Genomic DNA, 26,054 nt, shown 5'->3' with positions numbered 1-26,054 from the left:
ATAGTGCACTGGCTGGCACAGGCACTACACACCCTTACTCAATTCTCCTCCCAAAGGCTGAGGGGGAAGTGGACGACCGACCGGGGCTCCGACTGGACGGACAAACAATGGACCGCAATATTAGCGGGCGCTAGAAATGTTCCCCGCAACGCGCGATTTAAAACCATCCAATATTATATCATTCATCGAGCATATTTGTCTCCTGACAAACTGAATCGCTATTTCGGACTCACTTCGTCGGCATGCCCCAGATGCGGCCTCCTAGACTCAGACTTCCTGCACACACTCTGGAAATGCGCCCACCTCGCCTCGTACTGGTCAGCGGTCACTGACACGCTGACGGCGGCCTCGGGCGAAACTCTCCCCAAGACGTGGGAAGTATGCCTACTGGGGCTCTACAAGAGAACCAAGCAGACCAAGCTGCGGGCACGCTTTTGGGACTTAGGCCTCATTACGGCTAAACGCCTCATTACGAAACGGTGGAAAAATGCCAACCCACCGCGCCCTGCAGACTTGCGTCGCTCTTTTGGCAACTGGGCCAGTGCAGAGAGTGTGTCACTACACAGAGAGGAGACCGATGGCCTACGGAAATACCTGATCGCCCAAGACTGGGACGCTGCCCTGATCCCGTACCACAGGGCATGCGCCCGGGCCGGTATAGAATGCCAACCTGACGCGGAATAGAAGGGGCCCTGTCACTTGCTGTCCATATTGGGCATGGAATTTGCCCCCCCCCCCCCGCTGCCGCGTCCCCCCCCTTCCCCCCCCCACTGCCGCGCCCCCCTCCCCCCCTCCTTCCCCCCCGCCGCCAGCCCCGACTACCGAGATCTTGCACAACGAGCGATGTCCCCTGCCGCTCCCCGCCGCTGCCCTTCCCCCCCCCCCCCGCTGCCCCCTCCCCCCCCCGCCTCCGCCCAGCGGCCACGGCGACACCACATCCTCGATTACCCCCGCCCCTGCGCAGCCCATACAGGGTGCACCACACACAGCTAGGATTCAAGACACACTACCACACGCACATACACTAGTCCAGCAGTTGTTGAAATGTTTCTCCCTCCCCCTCCTCTTTTAATTCCCAGTTATACCTTTTGGTTGACGCAGAGACTGTTGATTTTGTACACGCACTAATGCTCGACCCCCCCCCTCCCTGTTTCCGTATCATACAATGGCAACTGGGTGTTTTCATGTACAGGCAGCTGAAGCCCAGCGATCCATGTGACGACGGGGGATATGATCCTGCTCCAGCTCGCTACTGTACTGAACAGGGAACATAACTTAATGCAATGACTGTCGGATTTCTTACAGCACCCTGGTCCTAGCGCAGTGCTATGAGCCGCCAGCGCTGCGGCATGAGACATTTCCTAGCACCGCTACTTGTGAACTAATGCATTACCACTGGCTACTGTTTATTTTCACTCGTATTTAATTGACATGTCATTATGTACTGATAGCCGAGTACCGCTTGTAGTAGTGGTTTATTGTTATGACACTGTGTGACTGCTGTTTAACTCATCTGTGAAACTAAATAAAGTTTGGGACCATTGGTCTTAAAAAAAAAAAAAAAGAGAGGGATGGAAGGAAGGGGGTGAGAGGAAAGGGGCATGGGTAAACTGTTTAACTCTGCACAAGACCGCCACGGTTTGAATGCACCCTTGCTGCTCCCGGCCATGGCCAGGTGAGCTTCTAATGTGGCAGCGCGTATTCCTGCGGATTGGGAGGCCCTTCACAGAGGTTGACTAGACATCTTTCTGATGTTAATTGCTGTATTTTGGTTATAAACTGGTACTGATGGGGTGAAATCTTTCCTCAGTATTATTGTGTTTAAAAAAATTCTCAATAATAAAGCAATGCTACCCCAAAATACGCAGCATCACAGAACATTATTTACATTTTCTACTCACACAATTTAGTCAAGCCTGTCGCATAATTTGGTCCTCACCTTCCTCATAACCTAGAGGTTTAGAAATTTTTGTCAGGAGGGGGTCCTTACGCTTGAAAATGTTGACAGGGGGGTCTCGGCATCCAAAAGTTTGAAGACCTCTGATCTAGAGTCATCATGAGGGTGGGGTAGTATATATGCAACACTGATTCTCACTTATTCACATATCTCTAGATGATTGGAATAACATTGTTGCAATTGGCATTCACAAACCCAAACCTAGAAAGTTACTCCAAAAATACCAGGAAAAAACATTGCTCGCCACAGATTCCATGTTTTTCCATCGTTATTCTTGCAATAAAACTCAAAAAACTCAAAAAACCTTTCAAAGCAGAAGAACAAAACACCTTGCGGCAGCCTACTACTTAAGCTTTCACCCAGGGATCAAGCAATAATCATTCTTGCAAATCCTTCTCACCTCGGAGTTGCAGCTCCACATGCAGGCATTCTCAGGAACACACTGCATTTTTTCAAGTGATGGCATCCGGTCATGGACACTCCTCTTTTCTACATTTAGAACTTAATTTTTCTAAAAGAAATTGACCCGAAGTTCAAAAGAAAAAGTACAAGGTACAACAATGAAGATGTAATATAGATCTGTATTTTTAAAACTTCTTTGAGCATGTACTTTTCCTCATTGGTTTTCCTTTTGCTATTTTACACGTAAACGAATTTTCCCCAAAACACAAAATATATCCCTTTGACTAAACAGTTGTTTGTCTTCTCAGATTACAAAAAATGGTTCATCATTCACAGTCACATAAAGCAAGCTGAAACATTGGTCCAAAACATTTTTATCCAACTTGGTCCAAATCTCATTTTTTTTCATTTGATACATACGAAACTTAGACTATTGTACAGTTCTATAAAACACTACACTCCTTCTGTTTTGGACACTTGAGGTCAAAGTCGGATTGAAGAAAAATGTGAGCTACTTCAAATGAACACAAAATCGATAGGGGAACCAATGGAAGAACTCAACTTATTGAGATGTGCAACAGAGGCTTCCTTCAAGTACGTCACTGGCAGAACATAACAGAATGCTTACAGCAGTGGCTTTTCAACGTCTATATGGTAGCTACATCGAACACATCTGTATGCAAGACATATGAAAAGAAATACAAAGCTAAACCATGTACAATTACAACAAAGGACAGTGTCTAGTGCGCTTAAGCCCGTGTCTTGAATTTGGGTGGAGCACCAAAGAATATTTTGTAGCAAGCGAAGCATGAGTTGGGTGGTTGGGCAGAAAAGTGACATTTTCCAGCATTGTACAGAAACCAACACAAAACTGTGCTTATCAACACAAGCACAATTGAGCCTTACCTAGTTATAGGATACTGATACATTACAAATCAAAATACAAATGTACAGACTTGTGTGCACCAAATTACCTTTTATTTTATATAGCTCAAGACGCCTTTCACACACGGCAGGCAGCTGTAATTTTATGGTTCTATGTTTCAGTGTTGGGACATAGCAATTCCCTCCTGTATTTTTTGTAAAACGGTTTGCTCATTCGTGGCAACTTCAGTAAGGAACAAGCGTATCCAAGTCCTACCGGCCGTAATGTTCTCTGGAGGGTTCTGCAGCATATGCCCGTGCAAGTGTGGGGCATACCTTCGATGTGTTCTAAGTACTTATGTGCATCAAAGAGAAAAAAAACTTCAGTGTAGTCAACACAAACATGCCATCTTTGTTTGAGCCATACCAATGAAGACCGCTTTTGCTGATGTTTCTGAGTATGCATCCAAAAGGCCAAATTCAAACTCCAGAGAAAGCCACAAAGCTACCAAATGAACTTGGCCAAACCAACTGTCACTAACATAACCTCGCTATGTTCCGTAGTGTTTCACCTGCCCGTCCGCCCTTATGATTTGAAATTAATAGAAGTGATTGAGTGTGAGATCCTTTTATGATTTTTAACAGATCAAATACAAGTATATTTGACTTGAATTGAGTGTGAGATTTATATTTCACTGAAATTGGGACTGGAATCCCTTTGCCAGAACTGTAAATTTAGCAGACCAGTGTTCATAATAAATGAAGTGCACCCAAGTAAAAAAGCAAAGCACTGCCTTCCCACAAAACATTTCTTTTACAGTAGAACCCAAAGATCACTGCCGGATCCGCTGCTATGCTTCCCGGACAGAGGTAACTCTTCTCAACCTGCTCAGAGTCAGCAAGCTTGTCTGGGCTTTTGAGTGAGAACAAGTGCAGGTAGGACTGGCAGGAGCTGGGTGCTCTCCCTGCCAACCCCTGCCTGCTGCTGACATCTCCTGAACGCTTGCAGCTCCTCTGGTGTGGGGCCAGGTAGGTGGAGTGCCTGCTGTTCATAAGACATGTGTGCCTGCACCAGCTGTGGTATTTTAAGTTCTTTTTTTCTCATTTCCATGACTTCAAAAACTGTGACAGCAGTTCCCATGGTAGTTGGAGGGATCTGTTTTTTTTTTATTTGGGTGTTCGCCTTTTCAATAACTGTTCCACACCTCTTAGTGCACATTATGATTAACACCCCAGAGGTGGTTAGATATCTCTTTGTGGGTGGTTGCTATTACAAAGAGTGATATCTCACACACCACAACGTGTTTCTTCTGCACAAACATAATGACGCGCAATAAGGCCAAAACCTTCTATAAGCTTAAATAATAAATAAATAACATGCTTGGATCCCTTCAACCATGATAAGGGAAAATCTCCGTTAAAGGGTTATTTAGTAAACTGCAAATTATAAAGACAGGAGTGTTTTTAAAAATATTACACAAGCATGACAAATAATATTAGTGCAGTCAAAATGTAGCAGTGAAATGTCAACTAAAAATGTTAGCAACATTTGACGACCTATTTCTCTTGCTGCCATGGTTTCCCCAGGCTGTGACAGCAGCGGCAGACAGTCATTTCTCTCAGACATGGCTAACTGTGCCTCCGATCCGCTGTCCCTTCAGAGGCAAAGGCCAGTGGTGCCCCTAGCAGTTATCCAACGAGAGCAGTTTACAATTGCAAACCTAAAACGCATGATCTGCAGTTAGACTCCAGCAGGTAAAAAACTGCGGGATGTGTTGGGTCAGAGGGAGTCATGAGGAGACCTGGCTTGGCTAGAGGGAATATTGAAATCTTTTTTATTTGATTGTGTCCAATCAGACCTTGGAGTCAGTGGTCTTGGTATATACACTCCTGGTGTCAGCTGTACGCTTCTTACAATGGTACAACACAGGACTTTTCAAAGGCTGGTCTGCACCCTTTTATATGACAGCCTATTAAATTCTGGGTGTTACTTTAGTGTGCTTGCATTGAACTAATTAGACTAATACACCTAAGGCCGTATTACATAAAGTGCCCCGGTGGAGCAACGGTCGTTCGCGCCCGCTTTACGCGCCCCCGGGACACTTTGGTATTACAGAAGGAGCGGCAGACACTTGTGCGGCCACTTCTGTAATACCAATAACACTGGCACACATAAAGCGCCAGCGCTATCTTCAAGAGGGCGTTATCTTATTTGAGTGGGGGCGTGCAAATGAGAAGAGGCCTAGAGTTTAATGGCTTGCTCACTGTCACTGTGACTGGAGGGAGATCTAGTCAGACTAGGCGTTTATTTGTCTGGTCAGATAATGTGTCTCAGTTTGTACCGTGCTTGCCTCTTAGACCGTACGGTTCATCATTTCTAACCCCAGTATTATGGACCCTTTTTCTAGGGGAAACAGCCTTTACAACGCGGTCATTACCACGCAAAACATTTACTACCCATCCATTACCATGCATATGCTTTTACCAAGCACATTTTTACCATGCATATTCCTTTACCATGCATGCCTTCACAACGGAAAGTATTTCGCACGTAAGTGTATGTATGTGTATATATTTAGGGGTATGTGAGGGCATTTTTGGAGTTTGGGGAGGGTATTTGGATGGCAACAGTGTATTTAGGAAGGGTAAGGTTATTCCGGGGCAACTGTATTTTTAGGGTTTAGGGTGGGTTAAGTTATTTGGATGGCAAGGGTACTTTTAGGGTGGGTAAGGGTATTTGAGTGGCAAGGGTGTTTTTAGATTTTAGGATGGGCAGGAGTATTTGGGTGGCAAGGGTATTTTTAGGGTTTAAAATGGGTGAGTTTAGGCGTTGCGGTCAGTCGATGATAGATATAGATATGTAGGTATATATACACACAGATATATACACGCAATTGATGGTCCTGTGGCAGGTAAACGCCGAAATGTGTTGACTGTTCTTGTTGTGTTTGCACTTTTAAAATCTATAAATCCATGCTTGTGGTGCCACCTGATTCCTACTGTTAAGGAAAGATACTGGAGAAGCAGAATCTTTGGTTACACAAATACATTTATGTATTTCTACATACATGTGTATATATATATATATATATATATATATATATATATACACACACACATATATATATATATATATATATATATTTCTACTTCTACAATGCCCATCCTCAATCTAAAAAACATGCGAAATACTTAAATTTTCGTGGTAAACATTTGTGTTATAAAAGCATATATGTGGTAATAGAAGCTTTGTAAAGGCATGCGTGATTCCATCATACATCCCATTTCAAGGCAGGAAGTAAGAACATGCATATTTCCTAACAGTATCTCTGTGTCCCTTTTAGCGATACAATAGGGTTTGGTTACTGGTTTTGCCCTGGAAGGCCATCTGACAGAGCAATTTTTTTGGGGCAGGGAGTCTGATATTTTGCTCCGATTTTATATACAGAAATGTCTGAGTTTACTCTCTTATACACACAGTAGTTCATGCGAATCACCCGAAATGAAACAGTAAGTCCTATAAGTTTTATTTAAAAGGAAAAAACAAAGGAGAGCGTTTTGGCTTTCATTTCTCATGTAAGCATTTATCTGTTTTCACAAGTCACTAAGGTATGTTCAGGACTGGTTTGCTTGGATTCTTCTAGATAGCTTTTTAAAGATTTTGTAATGCTTCTCAGTGAGTTTCCAGTGCCCATTTTCCTGTGAGTCCCTTGCTTTTCAGAGTCCTTGCCGTCTATCACTTCCTTGGGGAGTGGTTAACCTGTCGTTTTACCAGGTAAGAGTTCTTCTCTTTGAGTTTTTGCATCACGTCTTGCACTTTATGTTCTGAAAATTGATCCTCAAGGTTCTCTTATGACCTTTTTTGTCATGGTGGGGTTTACAGTCCTATTTTACAGTACTTCTTGTTGTGTTTCTGTGATGGGTTTGGATAATTCCCAACTCTTTTAGGTTACATTGGCACAAAGGGAGCTCTTGCATTCTTACATGGTAACAGAGCTCTATGGCCTACTTGGAGTTACCATCCTTCAAAGTTCCGTTCCCTCCCTTTGGTACGTTCAAGTTGGCTTCTGGCTTTGTGCACTCTGTTCTATGAGCCTCATAGGTTACCTCCTTGACTTCCTTTCTGGGTCTGTTGTTTGGGGTGGCCTTCCCAATGGGTTTTTAGACTTGCTCATTATGATCTCCTGGGCTTTCCTGTTTCTCTGATTATACCATCCCAGGGGCAGGTGGGAAGCAGAGTGTCTCCTATGTGGTGAATCCTCAAATACTGTCCCCTGGGTGCCACTGCCATTGACTTTGAAAAAAAAAAGGTAATGGTTAATGATTACAGCAATAGTGCCTGTTACTGGGTGTTCCCATTTCATCCCGGCATCCCAGTGGTTGGAATTCTCTACTTTGGTGCGTCCTCTCGTAAATGCTGGAATGAAGAAGACTGACAAGGAGGTAGTGCCCCGATTATTTACTGGTAATCTCCATTAGTCTGTGTCCTAGTTTTCCTCACCACAATCCTAGATACCTGTCCTCCTTGCCCAGCTGGTTTGGCCACAGGGCTGCTCGGGTGATTGGTATTTTAAGAATCCTGGGTGGTGGAGTCTCTGTTTATGACTCGCAGATTGGATGTGGGGTGTAAGTTGGGATCAGGGGTATAGCTAGTTCTTACGTTCATTTTACGGCTAATGTAGGTAAATCTGTGCAATAAGGCAAACATCCACATTTAGGGCAGTGATATAGAAGACTAGGTGTGAGTAATGAAGATTAACAGTAAGTAATCACGGCAATATTGATCACTGTTACCAACTAAGTGGTACTCAGTCTGTCAATCATTGAAGGATGAAATGCTGAGTCTGCCTCAAAAAGCCTAATTCTGTAACATACAATTTATAACCACCTGATCCTGTGATACACAATCAGGTCTGAAAGGATGCCTGCAGAGAGTGCAGTACCCTCCTCAACTAATGGTTATTTGCTTTAATGGCAATAGTGCTTAATGCTGCTGTTTTAGCCTGTCTCTAAGCAGTCTGTAATGTGGGTGTTCGGACTAATAGGGTGATAACAGGGTTTGCCCAGGATCATGCAGTATTGGCAATTAAGGACCACAGGTTCAAAACTCAGGCCTCCATTTCCCACCGTCCACCTCATCTCCATAGTGGATCCTTCTTTGAAATCTTAGACCTTTTAATATTACAGTAGACAGTGAGGATAACGTAAACAGAAGAAGTAAAAAATGAAGAGGTTTAAAGAAAGTTCAGAAAAGGCAAGCTAACGTGGCATCTGTGCAAATTGTCTAGTTCTCTCCTGCAGAGATTGTAGCTTCGCAAATTGCCACTGTTAGCTCTGAGCAGAGGAGGCGGATATTCCAATATAGGACCTTTTGTAGCATATCAAAATATTTCCGTTATCCGTCACCAGCCCCTCCTCAGTTGCATCCCATTTTGTCAGCTTTCCCTTTATGCGAGTTACGCTTTCCTCCTACCCTCAAATCCTCTTTGCTGTCCATTATTTTGCTTTGATTTACATTTTGCTCGCTCACCACACCTATTTTCCTTCTTGCTTTTGAGCAGAAATGGAAACGTGATGAAAGAGGCTTCATGGCCTTGGAATCTGACCAGGGCCTGCAGCACATCTTGCATATGAAAGGCAGTGCACGTGTGTTCATCTCTTCAATGGTTTGGCTTTCAATCCCACCTCAAGAGCTTTATATGGTGGGAATGGATCCCTGCCACAGCATGACAAGAATTGTACATTCCAATACACATTCAAGTTTTCAATTCCTAAGTATATCACGAGGCATGGAAATGAGGGGTGTGGCCATGGATCGGAGTGACCTAAGAGACCTAATCTTACACGAAGCAGAGTCCTTTGCCCAAGTCACCATCACCATCGCATCAGCTGTCTGCGATCCCGGGAGTCCCCTGAAGTCCAGGGAAGTCTGCATCGTACCAATGAAAAGAACAAGCTTCCCGACTATTCTTTGCATTTCGAGCAGCCACCCCTCCTTATAGCTTCACCTTGTCACAGGGAAATAAAAACTTTAGCAGCAACACCCATGAAATGGTTCATTCATCACGTTATTCGCCAACATCACCTGAATTACGTGCTGTGGCGATTAAAAAGGATATCTGGCTTATGACGGTTGAATGGTGACAAGAATAGTTACCTTCGCCATAAAATGGGCCGATAGACTCGGGACTTATTCGTGAGCCCAGTGATAATGGTATGTGTCTTAAATGATTTTTAAAATGGCAAGTTCTGAGCTAATGTTGCCACTAACTGCTGTAATGTGAGCAGCCAGTAACCACTGCAGTGTTCATAGATCATAATGCTAACCAGAAGCATCTGCTCCACCAGGATCAAGTGCATATAAAAGGCAATGGCTTCTAATGCACTTTCTATCCATCACTGGCAGGTCTCACACATAAATGGCTCAGATGCTGGAAGAAGCTGGTCTATAAACTTATATTTTGAGCTCACATTCTGTGGTGATTTTTGGTGGCGGGTGGTCCAGTGATTATTGACAGCTACTTTTCTACTGCCCTTCCGGAGCTTATGCAGGCTTCTGTTGCAAGTTCAACCTGCTGCTTTACCCACATGACCATCACTTTTCCTCACTATACCAATCAAACCCCCATGTACTAGTGCATTATAAAACTACCTGTCAAACAACATGGGATGGCCGCCAGTGTACAAGAATAGTATTCAACTGTATGTATAAGAAAAGGCTGACACTACTATTATAGCAGCAAAACTCTTGCAGATGACTAACAAACACAAAACATAGAAGTTGAATGCAGCAATAAAGTATAAAATTATATCCAAAAAGGATAGGAATGAAAAACAACCACCGACATATTACTGATAATGGGGATGCTAGGACATTGTGTGTGTGTGGGACTACAAGACCCATAGTCTCCGTGGTAAACACTGTTGATGCTTGAAAAGGCGCTTGCACAAGCCGCTGCTTCGGACGCCAGGTCACCGTATGGGGGAGTACAAGACCCATGGTGGCTGTGGCCAAGGAGGACGACATAAACTTTGTTGGCGTTTTAAAAGGCGCTCAGCTGTCAGAGGCCGGCAGAGGTTGGGATGGGTCTCTTCTCTTTAGTGAAGTGTTGTAGTTGTTAACCTCTCAATGGGTGAGAGAAAAAAGCCAGATCTCCCACCGCAATTGAAAATGTTAAGAAACAAAGGCCATCTACAACTCTTTGCAACTTACATTCTTGAGCTGTGGTTGCTGTAGATGAAGATAGAAACAATATTGATGCCATATTCAATATTGGCTATAACACAGTCTTTGTGGGCAATAGGGCCCCCGTGATATTGGCCCTGAAGGCACAAGCAGGCCCATCCAGGCGAGAGTGGAAATATATTCTGTTGTGCCAGGTTGTGGGTGCTTCAACGGTGCCAGTGGATCAGTTGGGCTGCATGGAGGTTTCTGCCGATTATTCCATGTAACATGACATTCAACTCTGAACGTAGCTTTTTGTGTGAACTGATGGTCTGAAATAAATGTAACTTACCCGGCTTGAGCACAATGAGGAGCGAATTATCTTAATTGAATCACTTCTTGTGACTGCCACCATAAACCCTCACTTTCACTAGTATGAATGTGGCTATTGCAATGTTGCTGACTGGTGCAAATGACTTAAATTTTGGGTGGTGGTGGTGGTGGGGGGGGTTGTATGACGGAAGAACGCAGGGAAATACTCTGCATGCCTTTACTATGCATTTTTTTACCCCGCATTGTTTTTAGAACGCTGATGCTTTTACAATGTATGCCTTTACCACGCTTTGTTTTCATATATATTTATATATATAAACAATGTATTTGTGGGGGGGACCCCCACACCACTGAATTTACCTTAAATGCGTGGTAAAGGCGGAGAGCAGCCCTTCAAGGGCCCCCCACTGAGCAAAAGGCCATTTAATATTTTTGATCTAGAGGAGCCCCTCCTCACATCCTGCAGGTGGAATCCATCAATGTGCGTTACACCGCTGCAGTAACACCAGGCACTCTGCACCCCCTCAAAAAGAACCAGAATGATTTCAAGTATATTTATTCTGCATGAGATAACGTAAAGTAAGAAGGCTGGGCCTCAACTTTAGTAGGATTCCAACTAAATCCCGCCTGCCCCCCTATGAAGAGCCTGCACCGCTCTGCATGTTCTCACTTCCTGCTGCATCGACCCGTGCCAGCCTCTTGTCTCTACTGTCGTTCCCTGGTGTTCGCGCTCTTCTCATAGTTCCCTGTTGAGTTCTGACACCGCTTCACTGAGCTTGCTTAGGAAACTTCTGTTCACTTTCCCTCCATGACAAAGATGACTTCTAAAACTGCATGATGTCTGATTTTGCCAGTACCCTCATGTTTAGCAAGTGTTTCTCTCCAGTAGTCTTTCCCATGCTCTACAGAGTGTTTTCTGCCCCTTGCGCTCACTGCTCAGTAGAGGGCATTGGCACTTTGAATGGTAGAAAAGTAATACTTGAATTCCCCTTGAACTTTGGCAACAAGAGTTCAAGTGCTGGCGAAAGGAGGCGGATATATAAACGCACTTATCAGGGGTAAGAGGACGCGGGTCGTCGAGGGGTACCAAAAGGGTGCATGATACAAGCAAGTTGGTGAAGTAGGCGAGTTGGGAAGGAACTGAGTTGGTTAAGTGAACGATACAATTCACAACAAAGGCAATATCCAGGTGTCATCAGTATGGCTGTAAAAGAGAGGAGTTTTCTTCATAATTATGAATGAGGGCCCCCTGACCATTCACAGCAGAGCTCAGTCCCTAGGTGCACGTTTTATGCGCCAATCGGATTCAAGAAAGGAAATTAAGATTGGCACCTTGTACATCCCCTCACATATACAGGAGGCCTCCAGCAGGGCTCGCTGAATATGTTCTTATCAGCTACCACACAATTTTCATTTGTTCACCATACACTTGATAAAAACAACTAATTTAACATAAAACAGTGTTTTAAGGTAAAAATTGTTGAGCATTTCTTTCCATGGAGATTATAGTGTTACGCTATGTCATATCAGCTTATCGGAGATTACAGGAGACCTCTCCAAACGTACCTATATACTTTAAATAAAATAGAGCAATTACTTTAGTTTTTATTAACAAGACTTGTGGTTCTTGGTACCTCTTATGAACATATAAACTGAATATATTTGTCCCTGCCACACTGAAAACTAAAGGTACCTCACTCCTGGGTCAGAATATATAGAGAAGTGATAACAAAACAAGTCACAAATCCATGACGCACTAGCAGCTTCTGCTCGTGTTGAGCATCAATACATAAATACATTACCAGGAAGCTACAACAAGGAGACACCCGTCGAAGGTGCTTGTGCAAAGCTCCTGTACCCTTCTGCACAGACCCTCTCCATGCGGCACGTGCCAGTGGAGATGACACCATCGAAAGAGACCTTTTTGTACCGTTTCTAACTAAGGTCGGTGGCGCTCTAACAGGAACCTCTAAAAACAACTCCCTCCTTGCTGCACTGGCTTCAGGACAGCGAGTTCCCGTGTATCAGCGGGATGACGTAGACCGAGATGTCATCCCCAGAGCCGAGCCGGTCATTGGATATCCGCCAGCCTCTGTCCTTCAGCACGCCTCTGGCCCGCATCACCAGGTCCTGAGCAGCCAGCGTGTACCTGCGGGGCAAGAGAGAGCAGGCAGCGGTTAGAAAATCGCATTAAAAACCCCGAGCTTCCATTTTACATACTTGAGTTATAGTAAGATGAATGTTACACATTTTAAATGCTCACTCCTCCTCACTTCTGCCATTCTCTTGGTAGTTAATGGCACACAAAGCATTAGTAAACAGACTCCAGTATGGTCCAATATCTCAGCCACAGGAGCCTGTCTTTCCAGAAACGCAGCTTACTTACTAGTACATTTCGTTTCTCCTTTAGAAACGTGACAACATATAGAACTTTCAGGGCCTCCTTCATTCACGATCTATTTTTTGTGCCACACTCGAGATTTATAACGCATTTTAGCATTCCTATTAAGATCTGAAAGATAATTCTAACACGCTTGTAAATGTAGTATACTTGTAAAGCGCACAGCTGCCCATCACCGGGGGGTCCCGGCGCTGTATAATGATGTGGAACCCTTCCTGGCTCTCTCTGTGAGATGCCCCTCCTGGGTACCCCAAGGTGAAGCCAGGCATCCCAGTGTTGTAGGGGCCGTTGTGGAGATTAAGCAAGCTATTGCCCAGAGTTGCAGCGTGGGACCCCATCGAGTCCGCAGACAATGAGCCCCAGACCCTGGGGTGTCGGGAATTGAACCCTGGTCCCGGGCCAGACCTCTGCATCAGGGTCTGCCGCTCTAACCATTGAGCCACACTTGTCCACTTCTTGTTTGTAACTGTCTCCAAAATGCAGACTATTATAACATGCCTATTGGATATGATCTGTTTTAAGCTGTCCCCCCTAGAAGGTATAGCTGGTTTTAAGGGCCAGCTTTCAGGAGAATTTTTACAAATTACTGGGGTAACGCAAGAAGTCCATAGGAACTGGGTAGCATAAGGTAAATAAAACAATGTGGTCCTACTGGCAAGTAATCCAAGAGAAATGCAATATTTAATTTGCAACGTAGGCCCCTCTCAATTTTACAAAAACTCTACTCCACTCTAATCTGTTCCAGTCTCTTACACTACTCCATTCTAAGCCACTTTACTCTAACAATCTAATCCACTCTAGGCCACTCTACACAACACACTTTACACCATTCAGCTCTGCTCTACACCACTTCACAACACTCTATATCACTCCACAACAGGCTACTCCACTCTAACAATCTACTACACTCGAACAATCTGCTTCACTCAACTCAACACCGTTTCATTATACAACACTATACTCCCCACTCCACAACATTACACGCCACTCCATAACACACCCTTCCACTCAAATCTACTCTACACCACTCTACGCTATGCACTCCATAACACTACACTCTACTCCACTTTAGAACACTTCACCCCCTTTTACACCAATAATTTTTACCCATGCTGAATGGAAGCCACACTAGCGTACAACATAGCTAAAACATATTTGTAAAGCCATAGGCGAGACCTATTGGCTATGCCGATGCTCGTTCATTTTATTTTGTCTTTTACAGCGTGAGATGTAGAGCACGCTGGTGCTCAGCATCCAAAGTCTGCACTTTAAATAAACTATTAATTTAAAACTTGAACACAGCCTACTTCGTACAAGTACCATTCTCCCTTGGAATGTGCATTCTATATTTAGCCTGGACTATTCACTGCAGACTTCTCTATTTCAAGACCCCCCTGCCTTATCTGATCGCATACCAGCATTGCTGACATTCCTATCTCCAGCCATCTCAGAGCCCGCGCTATTTCCAGCACCCACTCTGCTATGACCCATTGTGCTGCGCTGTAAGTCTGACGATTAACCATTCGCCAGCTTGCCTAAGGATGTCAGGAGCAAGTTGAAGAGATGTATAGAATGTAAATAAATTAAAAACAACCTGAGTTAACCAGCTAAAAAAACAGAGATTCTGTCGTAGATTGATTACATTGTGAATAATTTGGACAGTGGCATATTCAGATAATGGTGATCCCTTCTTGGGCCTCAGTTTTCTTTTTTTGGGGGGGACTTACGTGCTAGTTATTTTTGAGCTCAAACACTAGAACACTGCTGTCCAGTGCCCCAGTGTATGTGCTCAGACCCCTAAAACAAGCCTAAATTGGCTTTAAACCTGATTGGTGCATTTAGCTTTCCCATAAGGCTACAGTATATGGTGCACAAGTACACCGTGGCATGAAACGTTAAATGCAACCTGTGAACTGCAGCACCTATTGTGGCATCCACTAAAGTGACAGTGAAAACATGACTTCCGTCCTACCCTGTGTAGCCTGAACCCTGGTGAACAGACCTGTCAAAATCACAGTTTTCACAGGTAGGAAAACACCTGATTAAAAAAAATTAAATAAGCCACCCCTAAGCACACCTTCCTAGCCCACAAGGTAGGGTGTTTAATATTGAAAGGTGGAACATATGCCCAAAACAACAGTGTCACTGGCCAGGATGTAGCTAGGACACAGAAGAAGTCAAAGAATAGAGTTTACACTTTAATCTATAACTTTTGACCTGTACCAGCTCCAGACTCCTTTTGAAGATTTCTTTTTATATTTAATAAAAATCCAATCTAATGGTGAGGTTTTATTAAATATACTCCAAATGTATCTTTTAGAAAGTTACCTTTACCCTGTCTGAAGCAGCTGGCGGCTAATCTGCATTAGCTCTCCAGCAACTGCCCAGACTGTACTTGCCCTGAATTAGGTGTGTAAACTGCCCCAGAGCAGAGAAAAAGGCCTGGGTGTGTGGGGGCCATGTGTGTGGGGAGGTGCTTTCTTTCCGTGGTCGGAGTACCGATTGGGGTTGGTCCAGGAACTTATTTTACTTTGTAGAGCCTTCCGTGTCACAAGAAAATGTTAGGCGACACCTGGAAAGGCCCCAGGTTGTGTCCCCATTGTCAGGCTTTGTTAGAGGGGGATGTGGGAGCACTCCGTTTTATTCCATAAATGATCAATTCAGTACAATGGTGCTGCGGTTGTTGAGGTTTGTCAGACCTGATTCAGATAATTGTTATGGTGAAGATAGGTCTTCACCCAATCGCGCACTGTTCACTTGGCGTCCTAGCGCTTTAATAAAATAATCTCACTTTGTGTTTTATTTAAACCACACTTATGTTTTTCTCAATTGATTTGTATTTATTATTTCATACTCATATTCTTGTCATATAAGCTCTAGTTTTTCATTCTACATTTGCATTATTGTATGGTAACACACATTTATCACGGTGTTATAACTCATATTATTCATCAACTTTTACTGAGCATTACATACAACATATGTCTTCAAACAACATTTCATTAGTGAGCCCAATGCATTTCGGCACTCATGTGTGCCTTCATCAGGGGCAGAATCTATAAAAAGAAAATAAGAAAACATGGTGTAAGTGTGTTATATTTGTGGGGGGTGGTCTGAACGTATATCCTAAATCTGTGCATACCTGATGGTGGGTGTGATATGTTCTGTCCTCCAAAGTGGTGTAGTGTAGTTCCTAGTTTCCCACTAGGCCCTGCGCATTGGAATAACATAAACAGTAGTATCGACGTGGAACTGCTTATATTCCAGGCCTCCACTGACTATGCTAAACTTAATTGGGTTGTGTTACCAACTAGCTCAGAGGTCACTGGAAACTTTCTTCTCTGTATAGGAAGTGATCAGCTTCCTTGGCACAGACAAGAAGGGATTCAGCTTTCCAACAACCGTGCAACATGACAACTTTGCTCCTCAGATCAAGAGTCGATCTCTAGGGTCGTGTGAAACAATAGACATAGATTTCACTCAGTCAGTCTAGTGCAGTTTACTTTCACAGTATGTAGAGAATAGAGAGACGGGCGTTTATCAATAAAGGGTTAACATTTATTGAACAGTCTTTCTTCTCATACAAGAGAAATGTATTGCCACAATTGCAATAACTGTTATTATAAAAAGTACGTACAGTAAGATAAGAATAGCGAAATAGAACTGTAAAAGCATTGATATGGTTTCTTAGCCATACAATGGTTTAAAAGTAATAAAACATATATACAGTCATATATACATTAGGCTAACATACTCAACTGGTGCTTCTAACTAAGCCTACCCCAGTGTGCCTGACCTAAGCCTAACACGTGAGAAGGGGAGTAAGTAAGTAGCTTAAGTTAAGTTGGTTTTGCCAAGGTTTGTTTCAAGAATTCTCGTCTAAGGGTTTAGTCAACACCATACCTCTGAATAGAATGATGGAGGATTGGTATCTCCTTCAGGGGTCTCTCTCGATATCCCAGTCACCTGCGAGGGTAAACTGGAAGCGCCGGGACTGGATTTCTCTGCACGAGAAAGGCAGCGGCTTCTCTCAGCGCGTCGAGGAAGGAGGGGTGACAGCGTCCGCGGGCAGCTGGGCTGGATGTCTTCGCAGAGGACGGCTGCACGGCTCCTCAAGCGTACTGCACCATAGGTCGCGCTGTAGCGGCGATAATGGTAATCAGTAGCTTCACCACCACAGGATAGCAGGCTGCAGCGACAGAGTGCTAGTTTTTACCAACACGGGGTCATGCAGGCAGCTGGCATCAGCAACATGTTCGCTCATTGCTTAAGGCAACGTTGGTAATATTTATACCTGACAGGTGCCGGGTTTGACGCAAGTTTGCTGGACATAAGACGTCAATTAAAGATGTCACTAGGAAGTGATAGTTATCAGTTGCTCATTAGAGTTCCATTACTAATCAAAACATAGCAAGCGGGGATTTCCAGGTTTGCTAAGTTTTTATCTTGTTGAAGAACTCGGAGTGTTATCTAGGAATATCAGATAGTGACTGCTGCTCTGTCATTGCACTAATTGGTCGCAAAGGAAGTAGCAGAGAGTCATGCTGGAATGTGGCTCTGTGGCTCTGCTCGTGTGAGGCCAGAGATGACTTTTCAGAAAATCGCACTTGAACGGTTATGCCAATATAGGGAAAAAGGGGCTTTATAGCCGAATAGAGGCATAAGGTCACAGTATCGATCAGGAACCTAGATAAGCACATGACACCCACTCCACGAATTCATGTCCATCAAAATTACTAAAACTAAGCAATAAGATGCATGTGTAACATTGCCCACCCCAAAATACATAAATGCATTCGAAATAGGCGTACTTGCAATACATGGAATTTAGGTACTGTACGTTTTTTAAAGCATAGTAATCATTCAAAAGGTATTGCATATGAAATCAATGAACGATTATGCATAAAGAATTACACATGAAGTATCTCTGACAGAAGAAATGCGAGATAAATCATCACATAAAAATGCATTGTAATAATATGTGTGCTAGAGGCTGGTGTTATGTTGTTATGTCTCTAGATGTGTTTTTTAGAAATAGAAGTGTGAAGCTTCTGTTCTCTAAGAATAGTTTTTACGTTAAGCAAAGAATTGTTCGTGCCAAAAGGAGAGGGTCAATATTAAAAAATTGTCCAATTCAAAGAAAAATCAGTTTACCAAAGCTCCTGGCAGTTTTATGTTGATCAAAACTGAAGGCCGAATTCAGAGTTCATGGGAACGCCGTGTGTCGGAAAGCTTTTCAAAAGTTATTGTTTCTCTGTGGGTGAGAACATCGTATCAGACAGGCTCGCAAAGAATTGGTCTACAAAATCAGGTGATAGTTCAACCAAATTAGATAGCGCTGTAACTTGGCAGGTGTGAGAATGATTGCTGTCATCGAAGACAGGACCAGCCCTGCTCACAGAACGTTGTACCTGGATGATGTTGCTTTTGTCACTCGCTCCACTGTTACCACTTGGCTGTAGTACAGGAGTCTCCACGAATGCCGTCATCAGGATTGGTAGCCGCTGGGGACAACACAATGCGTGAGCCGTTATTGGACTGAGCAAAGTATCGACGTCCATTGGTACTGCTGATGGAAGTGAAAGACAGATGTCCAACACGCATTCATCGCCGCAAAGCATACACCGTAGCACAGGTAAAATGCAATTTTGCCATATTGGTCTAAATGAAAGGAACCAGGTCATGTTTAGATCTCTCAGCCTGGCCAATCCGAGGACGTCAGTTATCCTGTCCCTGTAGCGCATTGCTAGGATTGTTTCTTCCATTCCCATGGGAGCTATGTCTGAGCCGAGGCTTGCCATAACGTAGCAGGAGGGTCAAAAATAGAATCCCTGCGATGAGTCCAAAAAATAGTGGAATACCACCAAAGATGGAGTGCACAAAATTAGGAAAGATTCCCAAAATTGCCTGGAAGGGTGTCAGCAGTCCCGTAAAGACTGTCTTAAATATGCCTGGGATGCTTGTAGCACTAGACATGTTAAGGAGTTGGTCGAGCATTTGTACGAAATGCACGGGGCAATTTGTTGATAAAAGGTCATGGACCTCAGTAGCCGTCCTTGCGACTAGAAGATCATACGTCTCTTTAGATGACGTTATAGGCACTGTTGTCTGTAAAAGCACAGATTTCATTTTGCTTAATGTATCAATTCGTATAGAATAGAGATTCAGACGAGGCCAGAGGGGAGTCACTAAGTCTGGAGGCCCGCTCGGGAACAATGCTTGCATGCAACATTTGACCATGGACGTTACTTGTACTAGATAACTTTTTCCGGGCGCGAGGCCACAGCACCTGTGATCCGTTCTTAGAATGTAACTCCCGTTTGCGAGTTGCATAAAGAAGGGCTCTATCTGAGTTGCAGGTGTGACTAGCTGGTGGCATGAGAGGTTGTTTGAATTTCCATCACATGCTCCGTGTAAATTAATACCCTGACACAAAAGTATACCGCTTAGTGAGTGTTTACAGTTCTCACCACTAAGAAATACATTTTTGTCGCTGTCACTATAGCAAGAATGAGTGTATGGTAATTTCCATTCGGATTTAACATATCCCTTACCCAATTGTTCATACTGGCCAGCAGGTATGTATTCAAGGCACTTTTTAAAGCGGAAAGTTGTTATCGGAATTGTGATAATTCCGTGTATTATCCATTCAATGACAGGACTCTCTGACATTGTCAATGGTAATCTCTCGAGTTTCTCGATGCTCAAGATTGTATAGTCTGCTCCTTTCTGTGCCAAACTGATCTGTTTATCAGTAAGGTTAAAAATGGAAAATAATGACGTTGTGTTTATCAGACGCCAAGGCACATAGCCTGAACGAAGATTTTGCAGCGTCCAGCCTAATTCTATAATAGAGCGTAATTGAGACTGGCCATGTTGTAACATTAGCAAATCTCTGTCTATCACATCAAAGGCAGAGGATACAATATTGTCCAAAGAATATATTCTGGAAGACAGAGTCATTAACCCATTGTCTACTACAGAAAGTGATTTTTCCAAATTAATACGATCAATTTCTCGTATTTTTTCAGCAGTTTCAATTTGCTTTACTTTCCAAGCCTCGTTGTAAGCAGCATAGATACTGGTCGCTATGAAACGCTTTTGACGCTGTTTGCGTGGTCCAAGAATGAAGTCGCGCAAATCAGCACCATCTTTTAATAAAGACAAGTGTTGCTTAATTTCAGCCAGTGTGGATGTAGTTAGCCATTCTAGGCAGAGTTTCCCTACACTGTATGTGGTTATAATTCCTGGATGTTGTCTCTGGGAATATCTAGGGTCTAATCTGGTCATTTTTAAACCCTGTGTTTTACTCAGGAACCTATCTTGACAGCTATTTGTGTCTGTAGGCCAGATTAACCACTTTTTCCAATCAGGATGTGTTCTGTTGAAATTTAAAATGTGTGACACGTCTAACTCAATATCAGCTGTTGTATTTTCAGGTATTGGCTTTGGTATAGACGGTGTTTTCATTTCTTTGTTCTTGGCTAGGCCAAGACAAGATGTTTGGTGTACAGTGTCATTTAAAAATAACATTTGTTCTGGTATCATGCAGGTTCTAAATAGTGCTTCTATGCCTTGCACCTGCCAATCTTTTGTACCCCAAATTGATTTCGTTTCAATATTATTTTTCCAATAATCAAAACCAAATGTCATCATTTTGTCATAAAATGCTTCTGAATATATCAATTTAGAATTTGTCAGCATTGTTTTCATTCCTGTTTTATCTAACAGTTTATAATAAAACGTTTCTGCATCACTGGTGTTAAACCCTGAAAAATATTTGAATTTCTCAAAAAATGCTTTAGAACTGCTTTTAGGTGGTGTAGAACAATGTTCCCATTGATTATACATAAAAACATTTCTAGGCTGTGCAGATTTATGCAAGTAATGATCCCCATAGTGGGTGTAACAGAATAACTGCTCATAACTAGATGAACCTTGTAAATAATCATGATCTGTGAATCTAGCTGACATTACTAAATCAGACATCATGTCATTAATACTGTTAAAGTCCCAATCATCAGAGAATGTACTTGGTGTCACAAAGTCACTTAAGGAAACCTTTAGTTGATGAGGATACTTCAGGATTTCGACCGGACCATAGATCTCATAGTCTGTTTTCTCCCATACTACCCCACCAGGTATTGGAATTGCTGTGACATTTACTGTTGACAGTTCTCTTTTCTTCACGTGGGATGATCTGTGTGGTTTCAGGACTAGGTTGATGTTCTGACTTGCTGTGTCCATTGTAATATATTTTCCTTCAATGAATTTTCCCAAACACAGTACCATGATGAGCCAAAGCAGGAGGAAAAATACACCTAGACCGAACCAGAACTCTAGCCAAGGCGAAATGAGGTAGATTTCCTTCAGTTGATGAAAGAGTTCCGTTGCTTTTTCTTTAAAAGACTTTTTTGTTTCTGGCATCACTTCCGGGTCATTTAAATCTTCAGAGAAGTTGTCGAAGTTGATGAAATAACCAGAGGCAGTTCTGTTAATTGATGGGATTGTTCTTTCAATCTGTCTCTCGGTAGCACTTTCTGATGCCACATCATTGTAGACTGGTGTTGTTTCTTGACGAACTGTTTCAATCTGTGTTTCAAGAGGCACGAGTTCCATGGCATTATTGCATAGTCCTTCATTGTGCACTGCAGGCTGATCGAATGTGATTAGTCTTTCAGTTTGAACCTCTTGGATTGTTGCAAGTTTGGGTATTCTGTTGTTTCTTGGGAGTCCACTGGGCCTACTGTTGATTATAGGCCACATGCTTGTGGTTTTACCAGATCGATGGACACGACTCTGTTCTCCTTTTTACCAGCAAGGGGCGGTAGCACAACTGATCTTGTTCCGGTGACTGCTAAGACAGGTACTGCTTTTCTGTAAGAAGGCCCAAATTCCTTCTTAACCGCGATCTTTTCTCTGACTAGATCCCCAATCTTTGGAATCCAGACAGGCCTTGCTGGGGCTGTTGCGGGTGGTGCCTCGTCAGTGGTACTTGGCTGTTGCTTTAACTTTATGTTGCTTAATGATTTTCTTGTTTCATTCAGTTCCTGTAAAACAGCCAAACGGTCTTTTACTTCAAACTGCGTTGTTTCTTTTTGTACCACTGACATCTGACTATCGAGGTCCTGAACGTTCATTCTTATTCCGAACAATAGTTCGTATGGGCTGAAACCTTTTAGAGAATTTCTTGGCATGTTGTTAAGACTAGTCTGGACACTTATTAAATGTTTGACCCACCCAGCGCCTGAACCTAATACCTTCGCTGTTATAGATTGCTTTACGTCCCGGTTTTTTCTTTCTATCACACTATTCCCTCCCGGGGTATGACTGACAAGAATACCACAACCCAATTCCCATGCTAGCCATGGCCCTCCTATAGGCTCGAGAGCTGAAAGCAGGACCCTGGTCAGAATGGAACGTGGTAATTGCGTATGTGCCGATATGGACTCGCTAATCTTTTATAACCGTTCTAGCGTCAGCCGAGCGCTGGTGGCCTCATTATTTTAAGTGCATTTCGTCTTAACTATTAATAGGACGCAGGACGGGGTGTAGGCAGCGTTACGCTCTTTCTGATTGGTAGCCGGTAGCAAGGTTCGCTACTGCGATCCCTATTGCAGTTTTCACAGTTGTTTGCATATATTTGGTGTTCTACACTCATTCCCGGCCACCAGAATACTGATTGTAATTCAGTCAGTGATTCCTTGATCTTTCTGTGCCTAAGACCCAAACCCATGTGTGCGTCTGCTATTAAAAATATTCTCCTGTTCATGTTTGGAATTACTCTATCCCCCACTCCAGGGATTCGAGCAAAAGGAACGGAGTTTGCATCGATTATGTATGCATAATTGAGTGGATAGTTTACGGGTAGTGCTGCACAGTCGCCTTTTACGGTCGTTTTTACTGCTAGCATGGTTTCCCCGTCTATATACTTATCTGTACGCTTTTTTGTGGCTACGGAAGCCGGGTTAGTTGCTTCCGCGGTGGCTGTATTAGCCAATGAATTCCCTGCAACGTGAACGCCATCACGTTGAAGACTCTGTGCGTGAATCACGTGAGTCTTTTGTAGTTCTTTGTGAAAAAGAGCTACTTGTTCCCAAAGCAATTTATGCTTTATTGTGGCACCTGTGTCATCTTTGTAGTCGTTTTCGATCCAACTCTGCAGTTTGTTGTTGTAAGATTTGACGCAAAAATGAGAATCGCACACGATAAGTGTGGGGAATTCGCGTTCTGCATTTTCGAGCGCCATCTTTAAAGATCTGATTTCAGTTCTCTGAACCGAACAGTTTCTTACAGATTCAGTTTTTGTTACTTTCGGTCTGAATTTACCGCACAGCCAACGACCTTTAATAATCGCACATGCTGCATCGTAGGATTTTCTCTCTACGTTGAAATGCTGTACAAAGCTATCTGTATAGATTATACATGCGTATTGTGGGAGAGGCAGGATTTCGATTGGCAGAGGATATTCTTCTTCATATTCTAAATCATTCAGTTCTTCGTATTGCTGGGCGAAATAGTATTTCACGTCTTCCGCTGCTAGAGAATCTATGCACTGTATCCATTTTGGATCCAGTGACACTGTAGGCAGGTTTACTGGGCTGAATAGCGCTTCGAAGGCGGATTCCGCTGTAAGGATATTAATCCGTTTGCCGTGTGCTAGTTCTCTTTCATTTGCTAATGCGATTTGCACTGCGTTCACAGTTTTTTCTGTGCGACTGAATGTTTTTTCTGCTTGTGTGTACAAGTGAGACTTAATTGAAATTGGTACCTTTTCTCCCTCATTAGAGGTTAGGTACGTGAATCCGCATCTTCCTGGGATGACTCGGATTACAAGATCGATCGTGTTGTCACGTGTATCTAATTTTGTTTTTGCTAACATGTCTGTTTGCAGTGATCTCAAAATTTCTGTGTGTTTTTGAGTCCAATTGATTTGTTTTAAATCAGGTTTAATTAGTTCGTAGAGAGGTTTAACCCTCTCTGCGTAATTTAGGATGTAAGTTCTTCCGAAATTCAGAAAACCTAGTATGGATTGTAAATTCTTCAGCGTTTTTGGAGCTTGGAGTACAGCGCACTTCTCTAAGAAGTTGTCCGCTAGGCTTTTTCCTTCACTTGATAATTCGTACCCTAAAAACAGTACTGTCAGATGGGCAATTCGAGACTTTTTAAAGTTGAATTTGTAACCCTCTGCTGCGAACCCAAGTATAATGGTGTTCACTCTTTTCAAGTGAGTATCCAAGTCGTCGTCTGTGAGATAAATATCATCTACGTAAGATAATGCTTCATCATCATAGATTTGTAGTAACTCTGTTACCCTAGCTGAGAATAGTCCTGGGCTGTTCTTGAACCCCTGTGGGAGTCGACAGAATTTTTTCTGCGACCCAAATGCGGAGAAAGCGGTCAAGTATCTGCTTTCTGGTGCAATGTTTTGACAAAAGAAACCATTAGAAATGTCTAATGTCGTTTTATATTTTTTCCTAACTATGTTATTCATTAGGGCTGCACTATGCGAGTTTTGTACTGCAAAAGTTTTGCAACATGTATTAAGGTGTCTGTAGTCCAAAACTAGACGATATGAATTGTCTGGCTTGGAGACAGGAAACAAAGGATTGTTCATCTGAGAGGTGCATGTTTCAATCACCCCCTGGTACTCAAGTTGATCTAAGATCTCCCTGACTTGTTTTTTAGCTTCTTGCTTTATGGGATACTGCCGTTGGGCAGTTGGTTCACTTTTTAATTGGATTTTGTGAGGCGGTGAATCCTCATCCCATCCTACATGATTTTTATACAATGCAGGTGCCTGAGCTACTGCCCATTTCCTTGCATATGTGTATTTTTTATGAATCGGTATGTGATTCGAGAAGGCAGGCATAATCACTTCTTCGCCACGAGGGCACTACCTGACAAACTCTGGGGGCCAATCTTTTTCAGCTAACAGAATATCATAGCCTTTTGAGAGCTTATCCCAAAATAGACCCTTAATTTTCCTAGTCTTATCACCCTCTATACGCAATGTTATTTCGTATATTTTATGGGGCTCGCTAAGCCTGGCGTCGGCAGTTTCAACCTGAATGTATTCATTCGTGTCCACTGTCTCCAGATGACTCATCAAGATCTTGCGCGCTATACTGATTTCTGCTGCACTGTCCAACATTGTCAATGCCCACTCCCCGTTTTTCAACTGTGTCCTCAGTATTCTCGGCATGGTTGATTACTCTAATACTGGCTACCTTCTTTTTAGGAAATTGAGATTTCTTATTTTGAGCAGGTTCCTTGTCTTTGGACTTGGTGTGCTCTCCTGGGTCTGACCGTTCTCTTCTTTCCGAATTCTGTGGAAAAGATCGAGAGGGACGTGTATCAATACTTTGATATCTATCAGGTCTTTTTATATTATCCCTATTTCTAAGGTTATATCTTTTCTCAGAGGGCTCCCGTTGGGGAGACTGGCGTTCTCGAGTCGGAGTTCTTTCCCTCCGTCGAGGAGACCTTCCTCTGGACTGGAAAACTTTTTCCTTGGGAGTGGATTGTTTATTTCCATCCCAGCTCTTTTTAGGAGTGTTTGAATTATTTTTAATAAATAATTTTTCTGGATTTTCGAGCAGTTGGGGCTTAACTGGTTTCCCACCCAAGCTGTCTCTACCTAATTCTTCATAGCATTTTTCTATGATTTTTGCAAGCTCAACAGGATCTTTTATATCTGTTTCCCTCAACTTCTGGCGAATCGCCACAGATGCTGCTTCTCCCTTTACATTGGCTAATAATATAGCCGTGACCTGCTTGAAGTCTTTCAGTAATTTCATACCTAGATTTAAAGCGGGTTCTGGACCGAATTCATTTTGAATCTGTTTTAGCACGTCTGGTATTACCGCCATAGACGGAACACCGTGTGTTTTTGTGTAAATGGAAGCAAAGACTGTACCCCAAGTGTCGCA

At 43.1% G+C, this 26,054-nt stretch overlaps 1 protein-coding gene and 1 long non-coding RNA gene across 3 annotated transcripts in view; one reads left to right on the top strand and one right to left on the bottom strand.

Moving 5' to 3' along the window:
- The first annotated feature begins 2,518 nt into the window (after positions 1 to 2,518).
- On the top strand, positions 2,519 to 10,379 carry LOC147751205 (uncharacterized). The gene is made up of 3 exons (XR_015295549.1): positions 2,519 to 6,018; positions 8,036 to 10,194; positions 10,289 to 10,379. It is a non-coding gene; the product is annotated as an uncharacterized LOC147751205 (long non-coding RNA).
- Positions 10,380 to 10,635: 256 nt separating this feature from the next.
- Positions 10,636 to 26,054, bottom strand: part of PPM1H (protein phosphatase, Mg2+/Mn2+ dependent 1H) — a 654,208-nt gene continuing 638,789 nt past the window's right edge. Inside the window, exon 10 of one of the 2 annotated variants that reach the window (XM_086919094.1) lies at positions 10,636 to 12,870. In XM_086919094.1, the coding sequence (XP_086775220.1) occupies positions 12,723 to 12,870 (148 nt within the window). In that variant the 3' untranslated portion in view covers positions 10,636 to 12,722. The remainder of the gene's footprint in view (positions 12,871 to 26,054) is intronic. The other variant, XM_086919095.1, reaches the window with a different exon arrangement.

The sequence above is a fragment of the Lissotriton vulgaris genome, chromosome 1_1, assembly GCF_964263255.1.
Source record: "Lissotriton vulgaris chromosome 1_1, aLisVul1.2, whole genome shotgun sequence".
NCBI classification, from domain to species: domain Eukaryota; kingdom Metazoa; phylum Chordata; class Amphibia; order Caudata; family Salamandridae; genus Lissotriton; species Lissotriton vulgaris.
Note: the sequence above shows the minus strand (reverse complement) of the source record. Positions and strands in the feature narration are given on the sequence as shown.